At 39.2% G+C, this 14,257-nt stretch overlaps 2 protein-coding genes across 4 annotated transcripts in view; one reads left to right on the forward strand and one right to left on the reverse strand.

The window, feature by feature from the left end:
• Positions 1-14,160, reverse strand: part of WTAP (WT1 associated protein) — a 26,159-nt gene extending 11,999 nt beyond the window's left edge. The window contains exons 1-4 of one of the 3 annotated variants that reach the window (XM_024122490.3): positions 14,038-14,160; positions 7,275-7,312; positions 4,358-4,413; positions 1,005-1,063 (exon numbers count right to left, since the gene is read on the reverse strand). In XM_024122490.3, coding sequence (XP_023978258.1) covers positions 1,005-1,063; positions 4,358-4,413; positions 7,275-7,304 — 145 coding nt within the window. In that variant the 5' untranslated portion in view covers positions 7,305-7,312; positions 14,038-14,160. Of the gene's footprint in view, positions 1-1,004; positions 1,064-4,357; positions 4,414-7,274; positions 7,313-13,743; positions 13,906-14,037 lie in introns of those variants that run through there. The other 2 variants (XM_024122491.2, XM_028494786.2) reach the window with 2 other exon arrangements.
• The window catches only part of SOD2 (superoxide dismutase 2), a 34,465-nt gene continuing 34,367 nt past the window's right edge, over positions 14,160-14,257 (forward strand). Inside the window, exon 1 of the mRNA XM_007126019.4 lies at positions 14,160-14,251. Coding sequence (XP_007126081.1) covers positions 14,160-14,251 — 92 coding nt within the window. The remainder of the gene's footprint in view (positions 14,252-14,257) is intronic.

Below are 14,257 nucleotides of genomic sequence, written 5' to 3' on the forward strand. Positions count from 1 at the left end.
GCCGCTCCGCGGCATGTGGGATCCTCCCAGACCGGGGCGCGAACCCGGTTCCCCTGCATCGGCAGGCGGACGCGCAACCACTGCGCCGCCAGGGAAGCCCCATCAATGCTTTTGTACAATGAAATTTGTTCCTAATCATGAGCGCTCTTTTAGGAGTTAGTGCTGTTATACGGGTCCACAGCCACTTAATGCTAGACGGGACTATGTTGTTATAGTCTAATCTGTTGCCAACAAACATCAGGAAACTTTGTTATTTGCATTTGTTTATACTATGAAGTATTCACAAAGTCCTGATTAGTACTGTTTTTAACCTATTCAATATAAACATGCCCATAACTGCAAAGACAATTATTACTTTAAGCTTTCATAATGTTCACAACTTCTATGGATTATACTGTAATTATACAATAATTGAGATTTTAGGGTATTAAGCTTTCTGAACTTGGAAAAGTGTACTGGTTTTTATACTCACAAATAGTATGTTACTCTAACTCAGTGAAAAGTGACAAAGACTAAACTGGTCTGAAATGGTAAACTTTGTTGTATTATTTTTAGCAGATGTTGAAAAATCCATAAATACATAGCTATATCCTATTGTTACAATTTAAGCTATCATAAATTTAATACTGGTTACTTCTCTCTTCTAGAGTAATAACTCATGCTTCACTTGAAGTTTCTCTGTGGAAGGGATACCTCAAGGAAAGTTTCAAGTAGTTGTGAATTTCCCTATCTATGCTGTCTCAGAACCTTGTAGTTCAGTTAAAAGAGAAGTGCTATTATAAGATTATTTCATGTTGGTCTTCTCCAATGACTGCAAACTCTTCAAGAAGAGAAAGCATGTCTCATTCACCTATTTCTTAGCACCCAACACAGTGCCTGGACAGAGTTCCTCAATAAAATGCTTGAATAAAAATTACTTAGTAAAACCAGTTATCCTGTGCTTATAACAACAATCTAAAAGGCAACAGTCACATAGTCTTTAGGAAGCTAAAACTCAAACTTACAGTTAAGATCTGTGTACTTGCTCTCCAAAGCTTGCACATATGCTTCATATTGTTTCCACCTAGTACAAAAATAAATCCATATTAGTTGTTATGTTTAAATTGCTTTTATTAAATATACTAGAAAACCACATCCATAAGCTTTAAGTAATACTGAGAATTCCACTGCATGAATTTTAATGTCTCTTCCATTTTGAGATAACTATAAATCTAGTTTAACCCATAATAAATGAGTCACTTCAAAATTATTCCTTCTCAACTTACAGGAGTTAGGTAAATGGAAATACAGAGAAAAGTATTCCCTGCTGAGAATACACCAAGCAGTGTTCCCATGGATCAGATCACACACCATACAGGACTTTGTATCACTGATGTTCAGCATGTTGCCTGGATTATGGAGGCTGACTGAAAAACTTAACACTACTTTTCAGATATGCTCTCCACCTCAAACAAAAGACATTTTAAAAATATGCCTAGGGACTTCCCTGGTGGGGCAGTGGTTAAGAATCCGAATGCAGGGGACATGGGTTCCAGCCCTGCTCCAGGAAGATCCCACATGCTGCAGAGCAACCAAGCCCGTGTGCCACAACTACTGAGCCCGTGCTCCAGAGCCCGCGTGCCGCCATTACTGAAGTCTGTGTGCCTAGAGCCCGTGCTCTGCAACAAGAGAAGCCACAACGAGAAGCCTGCCCACCACAACAAAGAGCAGCCGCTGCTCGTTGCAACCAGAAAAAAGCCTGTGCGCGGCAATGAAGACCCAATGCAGCCAAAAATCAATAAAATTAAAAAAACATTAAAAAAAATTTTTTAAGTGCCCGATTATAAGGGACTGAAGGTTATCTCCGCTCTTATGTGAAAATACCATGTGATTCTCTCAAAGTTAAAAAAAAAAAAGTGAGGGGGAGAGAACATACTATTTTTTAAAAGCATATCTAATTAGCAGAAACTTCCATACATGCCATATGCCATCAGGACCTTTCTTCATTATATTCCTCTACCCTCAAAATATAGGCCATATTAGCTGCTCTTGGCAATTACTGCAGATAACAAACTTTCCCCAGTCTTACGATTAAGCAACTGCTCCGGGAAAGTAAGCTGTCTGCCACACTGCTTACTAAAGAAGTGTTTTCAAGGTGCTCTTCAGTTACAGCTAATTAAAATTTACTTTGATTTTAGAAAATATTTTTATAATCTTAAAACCTTTGACAAGTTTGCTATGAGATTTATTTACATTACAACAGAATGAACAAAAATATTCCATAATATCAAGCTAATCCGTTCTACATAAAGACTAGGCCAAGGGCATGCTCATTTTTACGGCCTCTACAGCCTAGGACACAAAGAGGAGTTCATTCAACGTTTTGGGATGAATAAATGTTTTGTGGAGGTTATATAAGAACTATCTATTTTAGAGGAAATGAGAAATATAAAAGCTCAGGGACTTCCCTGGTGGCGCAGTGGTTAAGAATCCACCTGCCAATGCAGGGGACACGGGTTCAAGCCCTGGGCCGGGAAGATCCCACATGCAGCAGAGCAACTAAGCCTGCGTGCCACAACTACTGAGCCTGTGCTCTAGAGCTCGTGAGCCACAACTACTGAGCCTGCGCTCTAGAGCCCGCGAGCCACAACTACTGAAGCCCAAGTGCCTAAAGCCCGTGCTCCACGACAAGAGAAGCCACTGCAATGAGAAGCCCGCGCACCGCAATGAAGAGTAGCCCCCGCTCGCCGCAACTAGAGAAAGCCCACGTGCAGCAACGAAGACCCAATGCAGCCTTAAATGAAGAAAAAGAAAAAAATATATATATATAAGCTCAAACCACAAACATCCTCATCAAGTAGAAAAAGAGACTAAGTAGCAGTTAATTTAAAATCACAAAGAGAATTAATGAGGAAAAAACCTACTTAAAAGTCATAAATGAGAAGTCCCTAAATAAATTAAACTGACCTCAAGAATATAAACTCCACATGATTTTAAAAACCTTAAAGGTAACTTAACATAAAAAATTGTTCCTGATTTTTAAATTAAGATTATAGTACCGATTTCTCCCTCAACAGTTAAATCAAGAGATGGCACATACTAACCAGAGGAATTATCTAAGAAAGGATAAAAGGCAAGGAGTGTACCATATCAGAGGTACAAAGAGAACATCAACACGAGCGGTAGTATATCACAAGCGTCTACATCAGCAGGAAAGGGCAAGAGTATTTTAAAATACTAAGTATTTAAATTTTATGTGCAGGAAAATGAAGGTATGCAATAGAAAAACTGTTCTATGTATGAGATTACGGTAAAGGAAAATAAAAAGCATGTATGCAATAGAGTAGCTAGTTAAGTAAACAAGGGTGGGAAATTATCAGGCTCTAGGAAACAATGGAGCATGTCATCTGCGTTTCCCTATCTTATAAAACCACCTTTTCTCTCCCCAACTTCCACTCTGTTAAATTTACTCAGTTCCTCAAGTAAAAATTCCTTGAAATTTCTAGAGGAAAAAGTTCAATGAACTTGCAGGTTCCCCTGAAAAACATTCATTTTATTTTTATCTAAAAGTTACCTAGTAAAAAAAAAAAAAAAAAAAAAGTTACCTAGTAAAAAACTTACCATAGTGATAAAATGCAAAAAGAATATATTTAAATTATAAAATACAAAACATGCGTGATCCCATTTTCTGGTTTCTTACATTTGAAAAACGAATAATATAATGCTGTACTTGACAATCTGCTTTAGTAAGACATTTTAAGATAACCACAGAAATTCAGAGCTGGAAGTCATCTTTAAAAGTAATTTACTCCAACTGCTTTAACTTGCAGATAATAAAATGAAAGATATAAAGTTAAATGAGTTGACCAAGGTCACAGTTATGAGAAAGAGTAACTTTGCTTCACCAGTAAATAATATATTTCTTCCACAATGAGAAAAATATCCTTAAGGAATAACTTTTCCATATGTTACACAGAAAAGTAAAAAAATTAACTACATCAAAACAAGTCTATTCATTTGGTAAACTGAAAGCTTCCTGAGAGGAGGGTCTTTCCCCATAGCAAGTTATACACATGAAGTACAAATGCTTTTCAAGTTAAAGTTCTGAATATTTGCCCTCTAGAAGAAAAAAATTCAGGTTACCTATAAGTCTAGAAGTTACCCAAGCTAGTGCTTTAGTTCTTTTAAATGTTATGCTTTCCCCAATGTTTATATAATGAAGAAACAGGCCGTAGGAAAGAGGTTCAAAAAATACATTAAATTATTTGAGGATGTAGTAACATTAAAAACAAAACAATACCTCACATAAACACTATAGCAAAGAATCACAACATAATGTTCTATAGAAAGATTTTTATTTGTTAAAAGAACATTTTACCTGAGAATTAAATCATCTCGTGCCATAACTTTGAAGTCTGTTTCACTCAGTCGAACCTATAAAGAGAATTATGATACAAACTAAGTGCTCTTTCCAAAAGTTTTAAATATTAAACACCACTGGCACTTATATTCTTATTTCTATGAAGACAGGATCATAACTTTTAATCCCTCAACTGCTGGTTTCTGTTATTAGGAATCCCCTTTTTACCAAAGACACAAAAAGCTCCTCCCAAAAGGAAACCTGTACTGAAATGTCTGAAACTTAAATGGCTCAGTACATACTACGACGTTTTTTTAAAAAAAAGTCTTATTTTTTGGAACGAAGTTTTTAAAAGGTGAACTATTTGTTATCTTTAAAACAGGTATCATTATTAGGAAAATGCAAATTAAAACCCAATGAGCTATCATTACACCCTATTAGAATGGCAAAATAAAAAAATAGTGGTAACACCAAATGCTGAGTGAAGATGCAGAGAAACTGAGCCTTCATACATTGCTGGTTAAAGTAAAATGGTACAGCTGCTCTGGAAAATAGTGTGGCGAATCCTTTTAAAACTAAAAATGGATGTTCCATGCAACTCAACAGTTGCACTCTTAAGCACATATTCCAAAGAAATGAAAATTTATTTTCACACAGAAACTTGTACACAAATGCTCACAGCAGCTTTATTTGTAATAGCCAAAAATTGGAAACTACCCAGATGTCTTTCAACAGGTGAACAGTAAACTATATACCATGAAATACAGCAATACAAGAAACAGACAACTGACATATGCAACAACTTGGATAAAGCTGAAGGAAATTATGCTGTGTGAAAAAACCAAAGGATACGTAATACAGCATAATTTCACATATACATTTGTGAAATAGCGTAATTTTAGAAATGAAGAACTGATTAGTGGTTGCCAGGGGTTAAGTTAAGAATGGAGTGGGAGAAGATGGATGTGGCTATAAAAAATGGCGTGAGAGACTTGTGGTAATGGTTCAGGTAACTATTTTGGTTGTGGTGCTGTTTACATTAAGTTACAAGTGATAACACTGCATAGAGCCACACACAGAATGCACGCATAACCAGGGAAGTCTGAATATGCTCTGTGGATTGTACCAATGTCAAGTTCCTGGTTGTGATATTCTTATGCAAGATGTCTGACAGTTATGCAAGATGTTAACGCTGAAGGAGGCTGGGTGAAGAGTGCACAGAACCTCCCTGTACATTTCTTTTTTTATAAAGTTTTTTTAAAATTTATTTATTTTTGGCCGCGTTGGGTCTTCGTTGCTGCACGTGGGCTTTCTCTAGTTGCAGCGAGCGGGGGCCACTCTTCGTTTCGGTGCGCTGGCTTCTCATTGCAGTGGCTTCTCTTGTTGCAGAGCACAGGCTCTAGGCATGCAGGCTTCAGTAGTGGCACGAGGGCTCAGTAGTTGTGGCTCGTGGACCCTAGAGCACAGGCAGGCTCAGTAGTTGTGGCGCACGAGCTTAGATGCTCTGCAGCACGTGGGATCTTCCTGGACCAGGGCTTGAACCCATGTCCTCTGCATTGACAGATGGATTCTTAACCACTGTGCCACCAGGGAAGCCCCCCCCCCCCCTTTTTTTTGCTGCATTGGCTTTTTGTTGCAGCGTGAGGGCTTTCTCGAGTTGCAGCGAGCGGGGGCTACTCTTCGTTGTGGTGTGTGGGCTTCTCGTTGCGGTGGCTTCTCTTGTTGCAGAGCATGGGCTCTAGGTGCACAGGCTTCAGTAGTTGTGGCACACGGGCTCAGTAGTTGTGGCTCGCGAGCTCTAGAGCGCAGGCTCAGTAGTTGTGGTGCATGGGCTTAGTTGCTCCGCGGCATGTGGGATCTTCCCGGACCAGGGCTCGAACCTGTGTCCCCTGCATTGGCAGGCGGATTCTTAACCACTGCACCACCAGGGAAGCCCCCTCCCTGTACATTTCTTTACAACTTCCTATGAATCATTAATTATTTCAAAATAAAAAGTTCTTTAAAACGGGAATAATATTCTAATGAGATGAAACTGCTTTGCAAATTGAGAAATATGAAATGTTTTCTCTACACCAAAAGAAGATTGTAAAGCTGAGGCACCTCTCCTACTTTAATATAAAATTAAGTCTTATTAATTTCCCTTATAAGATATTAAAACATTTTTCTTTATAAAAATGTTTCAAATTGTAGCATTTACCAGTAACATGTTACTATCAGAAAACAGAAAAGCGAAAATCATTATACCAGAATATATTAAAAGCCTAACAGAAAGCACCCAGTAATTCTCAAGATTGTTAAAGCACTTGACCCCAAAACTTAAGGCAGAAATTTCCGTAACATTTACTATTTAAATTGTCCACTTAAATATTCACTGGTTAATAGGCACATACCCCTACTTTCCCAACTGAATTATAAATACCTCTTAAAAACTGTTATTCTTTTGTAACCTCTTTTGTGTGTGTGTCATAGTGACTAAACTGAAGATAAAATGGGGAAAATGAGACTAGAAAATAAAACTTCAGAGGAAATGGTAGAATCTAAGAACCAACTAGCTGTAACCTTTTTTGAAAAATATGGAAGTGGTTCTGCATTACAACCAAAGGGATTTAAGTTAGGAAAAAAAGAAAATAAGTAACTTATAGGATCTTATAAAATAATCTCTTATTTTGACATTATTTGTAGTTATATAGCTGGGAATATTCATATGATAAAGGCTACAAGTTGACAATGGGGATGTCATTATTACAAAAGTTTTCCAAAGGCTGAAAATATTCTAAAAATATATTACGTATTAGATACGATGTCTGACACATTATACACCCATAATGCTATTATTAACATAAGGCAAGGGAGTAAACAACAAGCAAACAATATGGATAGTCCCTTCAGCTCTATTAGTGAAAAAAAGTGCTTAGAAACTGCTGAAAAAACACACCTTTTTAGGAAGAGGTTCCTCGTTGGTCATCTTGAATCCTAGAAAAAGGAATAAAGAGAGGAAAGTCAACTGATTTTCTTCCAGTTAAGGTAGGAAGAAAAAAATACTGGCCTTTTCTAACAAATTTATTACTGAACTCAGTTATGACCAAATCATTCGGTTATTTTTTTAAATTAAAATAAACTTTTTAGGAACGAAATTGAGTTATTTGCAGTGAAGTGGATGGACCTAGAATCTGTCATACAGAGTGAAGTAAGTCAGAAACAGAAACAAACACCGTATGCTAACACATATATATGGAATTTTAAAAAGCGGTACCAATGAACCTAGTGGCAGGGTAGGAATAAAGACGCAGACGTGGAGAACAGACTTGAGGGCACGGGCTGGGGTGGGGGGGCAGCTGGGATGAAGTAAGAAAGTAGCACTGATATATATACACTACCAAATGTAAAATGGATGGCTAGTGGGAAGCAGCCGCATAGCAAAGGGAGATCAGCTCGTGCTTTGTGACCACCCAGAGGTGTGGGATAGGGAGGGTGGGAGGGAGGCTCAAGAGGGTGGGGACATGAGGATAAAATGTATACATATAGCTGATTCACTCTGTTGTACAGCAGAAACTAACAACATTGTAAAGCATTTATACTCCAATAAATATGTGAAAAAATATATGTACCTCTTAGACTAGTTTTAGATCTACAGAAAGGCTGCAAAGATATTACAGGGTTCCCATATACTCTGCACCCAGTTTCTCCTTTGTTAACATCTTACATTACTATTGTTATTAGGTTTTTTTAAGAAACTCTTATAAAAAAGTTGATCATTCTTTGTAACGTTGCCACAAAGGATTGAAAGAAATATAATTAACCACTGGACCACCAGGGAAGTCCCGAAGAAATACAATTTTTCAATGCATTCTTAACAACTGCCCTGTGAAAGACAAATCTGGCGGCAGAAGTAGTAGGTTTGTGCTGAAGTCCGATACTGGCCTCAGGCAGTATCCCAGGCACCTACTTGAAAGGATAGAGGAAGGGTAATAGCTGTTGCTAAGCCTTTCCTTTTACAGAATTAACGTTGTTGTAGTAAGGTCAAATCTATCATCCTCATGATAATTCATCACTACACAATGCAGGTATGAAGGTATCTACACCTTAATAAAAATATCCCTACATTATTTAACTTCATGTCACAGAATAATTTGTATCTCAAAATTAGCTTTTTATAAATTTACATAAAATTCACTTAATCCTGTAGAAAAAGATAGATTAATGACCGAAATACTCTCATTAACTTTATTATGCTTGCTGAAAATACTTGTGCTATTTCCTAATATTCAAATTTAACAAAGAGATGCTAATTTAAAGTTATTCCTAGGTATCCTTTCTAGCAGCAAAGTCATAAATGTTCCTTACATCTTAAACTTTTTTTAGTTTATTTTACCTACCCATACTTACTACACACTCCAAACAATTAAATAAGTAGCCAGTAAATAAATCACAGAGATATAATGTACAGCACAGTGACTATAGTTAATAATACTGTATTACGTAGATTTGAAAGCTGCTGAAAGAGTCAAAATCTTCATCACAAGAAAAAAAGTTTTGTAACTACGTATGGTGACAGATGGTAACTAGATTTATGTGGTGATCCTCCTGCAAGGTATACAAACATCAAATCACTATGTTGTACACTTGAAAATAACATGTCAATTATATGCAATAAAAATAACAAAGAATTTACAGCGTAAAACTGAGTTTTAAAAGCTACTTGACTTCTTAATGAATATCTGAGATTCCTCAAAAGGAGATGATTTTCAATGCCATTTTTTATATTACATACAATCCCAATTCAAATATTCTAATCATACTGTCATTAAACCCTGATTTTCAGATTAGGTACACTGAGTTAAAGCAATCAGTACATTTTAAGGAAAAAAATTATATATTGATCATATGATAAATTAACTGGCTTAAATCTTCCCTCTTTGATAATCTTATCATTGGATGTAAAACAAAAACCTGAGCATATATCATTTGTTTCTGAGCTGATGGAGTTGATCAAGTCTCTATGACCAACCGATACCTATAAAGACATGACCATATTTCTACGATTTAAAAATCGGTATTCTTTTTCTCTGAATTGGCCCCTGCCTACTTTAGGCCCCTTATCACCCAGTTTATAATCTCTGTTGCAAGTTACAGACAGCTGCTTAGTGACTATCCTAACGGTGACTCGAGTGAATCCAAGCATTTGGAAACAAACCCTCACCATGTTCACCTCCAGAGGTCTGACTACTTCTATTTTAAAATGGTTTTTTTTTTTTTTTTTTTGGCGGTACGCGGGCCTCTCACTGCTGTGGCCTCTCCCGTTGCAGAGCACAGGCTCCGGATGCGCAGGCTCAGCGGCCATGGCTCACGGGCCCAGCCGCTCCGCGGCACGTGGGATCTTCCCGAGCCGGGGCACGAACCCGTGTCCCCTGCGTCGGCAGGCGGACTCTCAACCACTGCGCCGCCAGGGAAGCCCCTTAAAATGGTTTTAATGTGCATTCACTCCACTAGACTGTAACCTCTTGGAATCCACAACTCAAGTTTAGCATTTCCTTTGAACTTCCCATGTGTCCAACGCTAAATAGTAGGTAAATATCAATAACATACTAATAACGTATTAAAAAGGTACAAGAAAATTTGAGCCATTTGAACTTTTAACATACTTAAATAATATATAAATGTGTACCTATGTCAGTCTTCTGGTTAAATCCTTCTAAAGGCTTCCCATCTCAAAACTGTGCATGTGGTACATATACACAATGGAATATTACTCAGCCATAAAAAAGAATGAAATAATGCCATATGCAGCATGTGGGCTTCTTAGTTGTGGCATGTGGGATCTAGTTCTCCTGACCAGGGATCGAACCCTGGCCCCCTGCATAGGGAGCCCGGAGTCCTACCCACTGTACCATCAGGGAAGTCTCCTGTTTTTGTCTGTAAGCCCCACTGCAGAACTCTTGGTGACCTTCAATTTTCAGAATTCTAAACAGCAAGTTATTTACATTTTTAACATTGGCTTATGTTCTCTTTCCTTTTAAAAAGCTTGATGCTGCGTAGATTCTAATTACACATTGCTTAAAGAATATCTACATTTTCTTTATAAAAATATATGTTTAAATTTGTAATGTAAGTCAGGCATAAATACAGGTTTTGTATATATGTTTGCATTTCACATGTTGACTCTCAAACACAAGTCATGGAATATATGACTTGGGAAATCAAAGCATAAGCATTTAGTAAGAAATTCCTCCCTTATCTTTAGCAGATGAAAAGTCAATCTTTGCTTGAGATTCCATGATATGCCACAACAGTTAAATGGACAGTGTGGCAAAAGGCAAATTAGAAACAGGCTTAAAATTTGAAAGCATCAACATTCAATTATTTAATCAAAATAGAACGTGGTTCTCAATTCTGACTCTCCCACTGCACATGTGCTGTGAAATTTATTACTCCCCAAGGCAATTTTTTTTTAGCACAACTGACAAGCACAATACCATCTAAAGTTAATTCTACATTCATAAAGACAATGGATATTCCAGGTTCTTAGAACAAGCTATTCTCATATCAGAAAAACAGAATGACTGAAATATCATTTGGAGTTGAACCCTGAGTCTTGAAGGGAAAAAATGAATATATACCCAGTGCAACCACAACTTTTAAAGTCGAAGTTAGTTTCCATTTTCCAGATGATGAAAAGGGTTATGAATCATTAGGTGATTAGCTCAGATTAGAACAGCTACTTATTAAAAAATGGGGAGGGGGGTCCAGGACAAACGTTGGTAACTGATCAAGAAAGATAATTCTCCCATTCCTTCATCCTCAATAATGATCAAGCTTAGCTAGAGAATGCAGAAAAGCAAAATAGAAAAAACAGCAAAAATTGACCAATTTGGCTACCTTTTAGCAAATTTAAGAGGATTGGCTAAAACATGGTTTTATGTTTTATGTAAAGTTTTGTTATCCACGTGGATAATTCAGAAGTAATATAGCTCTAAATATAATATAGCTCTAAACTGTCAGAACCACCATCTACTCTTGATGCCTTTACACTGAGAAACAGCTTATGATGGAGAGTTCGGTTTTGGTTGGCTAGGTGCCTAGCATCCCAGATCCCAGTACTTCCCTGGCTCTTAGCATTATGATCCCAAGTTATGCAACTCAGTTCTCCCTTAACAGAGAAGCAAGTACCAGTCAACACAACTTCAGTAAGAAATCATGTACCTTGCTGAAACTAATCACAACTAAATGTAAGAAACTAATAATCTGACACTGTACTAGCCTAGGCACTGTAGAAGTGTACTTGTTAGGAATTGGAAGACCAACTTTTCTTAACTATGTATCTATCAGTCATGTGATCTTGAGCAAGTCACTTTCTCTAGATTGCAGTCTCCAAATCAGCAAAAAGAGGATACCAATTTTGCTTGCCCCACAAAGTGCTACAAATGTCAATGTTTTAAGTGCCATAAAGATACTATACAAACAGAAGATATTTCAAATAAAATACTAACATTAACATAAAAGAGAATTTTAATGTGTACTTAGGAAAGATTAAAGTAAATTCCACCAACTACATTTTCAAGAGCTGAGAATGTTTATTTATAGCACTGAGTCTAGCCTGATGCACCGCCTTAATATCTAATGGGATATACTGTTATAAGAATATTGAAAAGTTTTGCTCTAATAAGCTTAGTAATAGAAAATACTTAGATGCAGAAAAATGAGGTAATAAAAAGAATAAAACCAAATACTATCTACGTCTTGCTTTGCAAAAGGATACAACAGAAAATTTTTAAGAGCAAGAAAAATATTTTTTTTCAAGAGCAAGATAATGTACAATTGAATGAAAATGATCAAGACCTCTAAACAAAGAATATTTTCAAGGGAATTCTATATTACACCTATACATACAGGCAAGAGTGTAACGGATTCTGAAAACTGTAACGTACTGTACAAATACAATTATTATAACTCTCATCTCCATGCCACAAGGCTGCTGTGGATTTTCTGTATTATACCAACCCATTTCTGACAAATACTCAAAATTCAATCAGGAAAGCTACATATTATGAAGTTCTATATATTAGATGAGCTAAGTAAAAAATAGCAGTGCCTGGGATACACTTTTATCAGTACTTTTGTCCTTTGGGAGTTAGAAATTTAGGTAATTTGCCTAAGTTCCGCCACTGAGAAGTGAATATACTGATCTCTGAGCTATAGCTATCTGCTTAAGATAACGTAAAATCTGAACGCACTCTAGGAATACAGCCACCCAAACCCTTGAAATTTAACCTCTTTATCACAAGCCCCAATTTCTAATGGACCGTAATTTCTTTCTCCAACTTGCCTAATCAGATGCTACTAAATGGCATGAGTACATATATAACATTTAGCCATAATGAAAAGATTTTCACGGTGGCGTTATACGGGGTTTTAAACGTCTACAACATGTTTATCTGTCATAGAAATCTTAATGGTCAAAGTTTTAAAATAAAAAACCCAGTAGATAATCACTTTGTTGTACACCTGAAACTAACAACATTGTAAATCGACTATACTCCAAAAAAAAAAAAAAACACGAAAACCCGGTAGGACTTGTGGTGACAGACGCGTGACTTCCACTTATCTTCCTCAGCAATGGAATTAACTAAATTCTGAGGAGGAAAACTACATGGACAACTCAGGACTGTAACATAATCATGAGAGTATTTTTTTATCTTTTTAAATCTCGGGCAAAAGAATCGTTTCTTGCCTTATAAACACGGTTATTTAGGATTTTAACACAGTCCTCTAGGATCAAATATCCAACTGACTTCATCAAAACAAACGTGGACTTTTTCACTATGTGCTCCCTACTGACTAGTGAAATATGGTTTAAAAAAATTAATAACAGCCTTACAGGGATCCGAGGTGAGACTCTAAAATTTCACGAAAACCTCTAATTCAATAAATAATTTTTCTCTTTTAATTCAGAACGCATGCCATCATTTAAAAATGGAAGTCTACAAGACAACGCAGCTGCAATATTAAGCTACTGCGCGACGTGAGATTTGGTCAACGAACGCTGCTTTCCTTCCCCTGCTGAACTCGTTCGTGCCGCCAGTCCTCGCGCTCCAGCCGAGGTGGGAGCCGGCGACACCGGGGCGGGGACTGGACGCGCACCGAGGGGGCGGCCTCTGGGTGCCGCCTGCCCCGCGGGAGCGCCCACCTCGCCCCCGGCACCCTGAGGACGGAGGTAAAATGGCCTCAGGGAGGCGGAAGTGTCCCTGCAGGCAGAAAGGCGGCGCGACTAACGGGAGGCCGGCGGGCCCGGGAACCCCGAGTCGCCCCCTGTGCTCCGTCCGCCCCTTCCCGGGCCGGGCGGCCGCGCCTCAGCCCTGGGGACCCCGAGGTCCTCGCCGCCGCTCCGGCGGGCGGCCCGCACCTACCTCTCCTGACGGAGGCCGCGCCGGCGCCGCCCAGTCACATAGGCTGACCCCGCGCTGCCCGCTCGCTGCCCAGGCCGCCCGACCCCGCTGCCGCCGGCCCCCGCGCTCCTCCTCCCGCCACAGCCCCGGCTCTCCCCTTTATTTGCAGGTCTCGCTGCCACAAAATGGCGCTGAGGGAGGAAGCGAGGTCCCGTCGCCCCACCCCCTTCCCGCTCCTCCCGACGCCCCGCCCCGCGCCGCCGCCGCCGCCCGCCCGCTTCTCCGCCCCGCCATGTTAGCGCCCGGCCCACTTACCGACCAGTTGTCTCCCGGACGCGGCCACAGCTTCCCGCCCGCCGGGCCCAGCCGCGGGGAGGAAAGGCGAAGGGAGGGCGCCCGCTGAGGGCCTCGAGTCGCTACAGGAGGAGCTGCGCCTGATGGCACGCCCCGCGGCCGCTGAAGCACTGCGAGCTCGGCGGGGGCGGGGAGAGAAGCGGGCCGCAGGGAGTGGTGAGCCGCGAGGTCGCAGGTCAGC

Source organism: Physeter macrocephalus, chromosome 10, assembly GCF_002837175.3.
Source record: "Physeter macrocephalus isolate SW-GA chromosome 10, ASM283717v5, whole genome shotgun sequence".
NCBI classification, from domain to species: Eukaryota; Metazoa; Chordata; class Mammalia; order Artiodactyla; family Physeteridae; genus Physeter; species Physeter macrocephalus.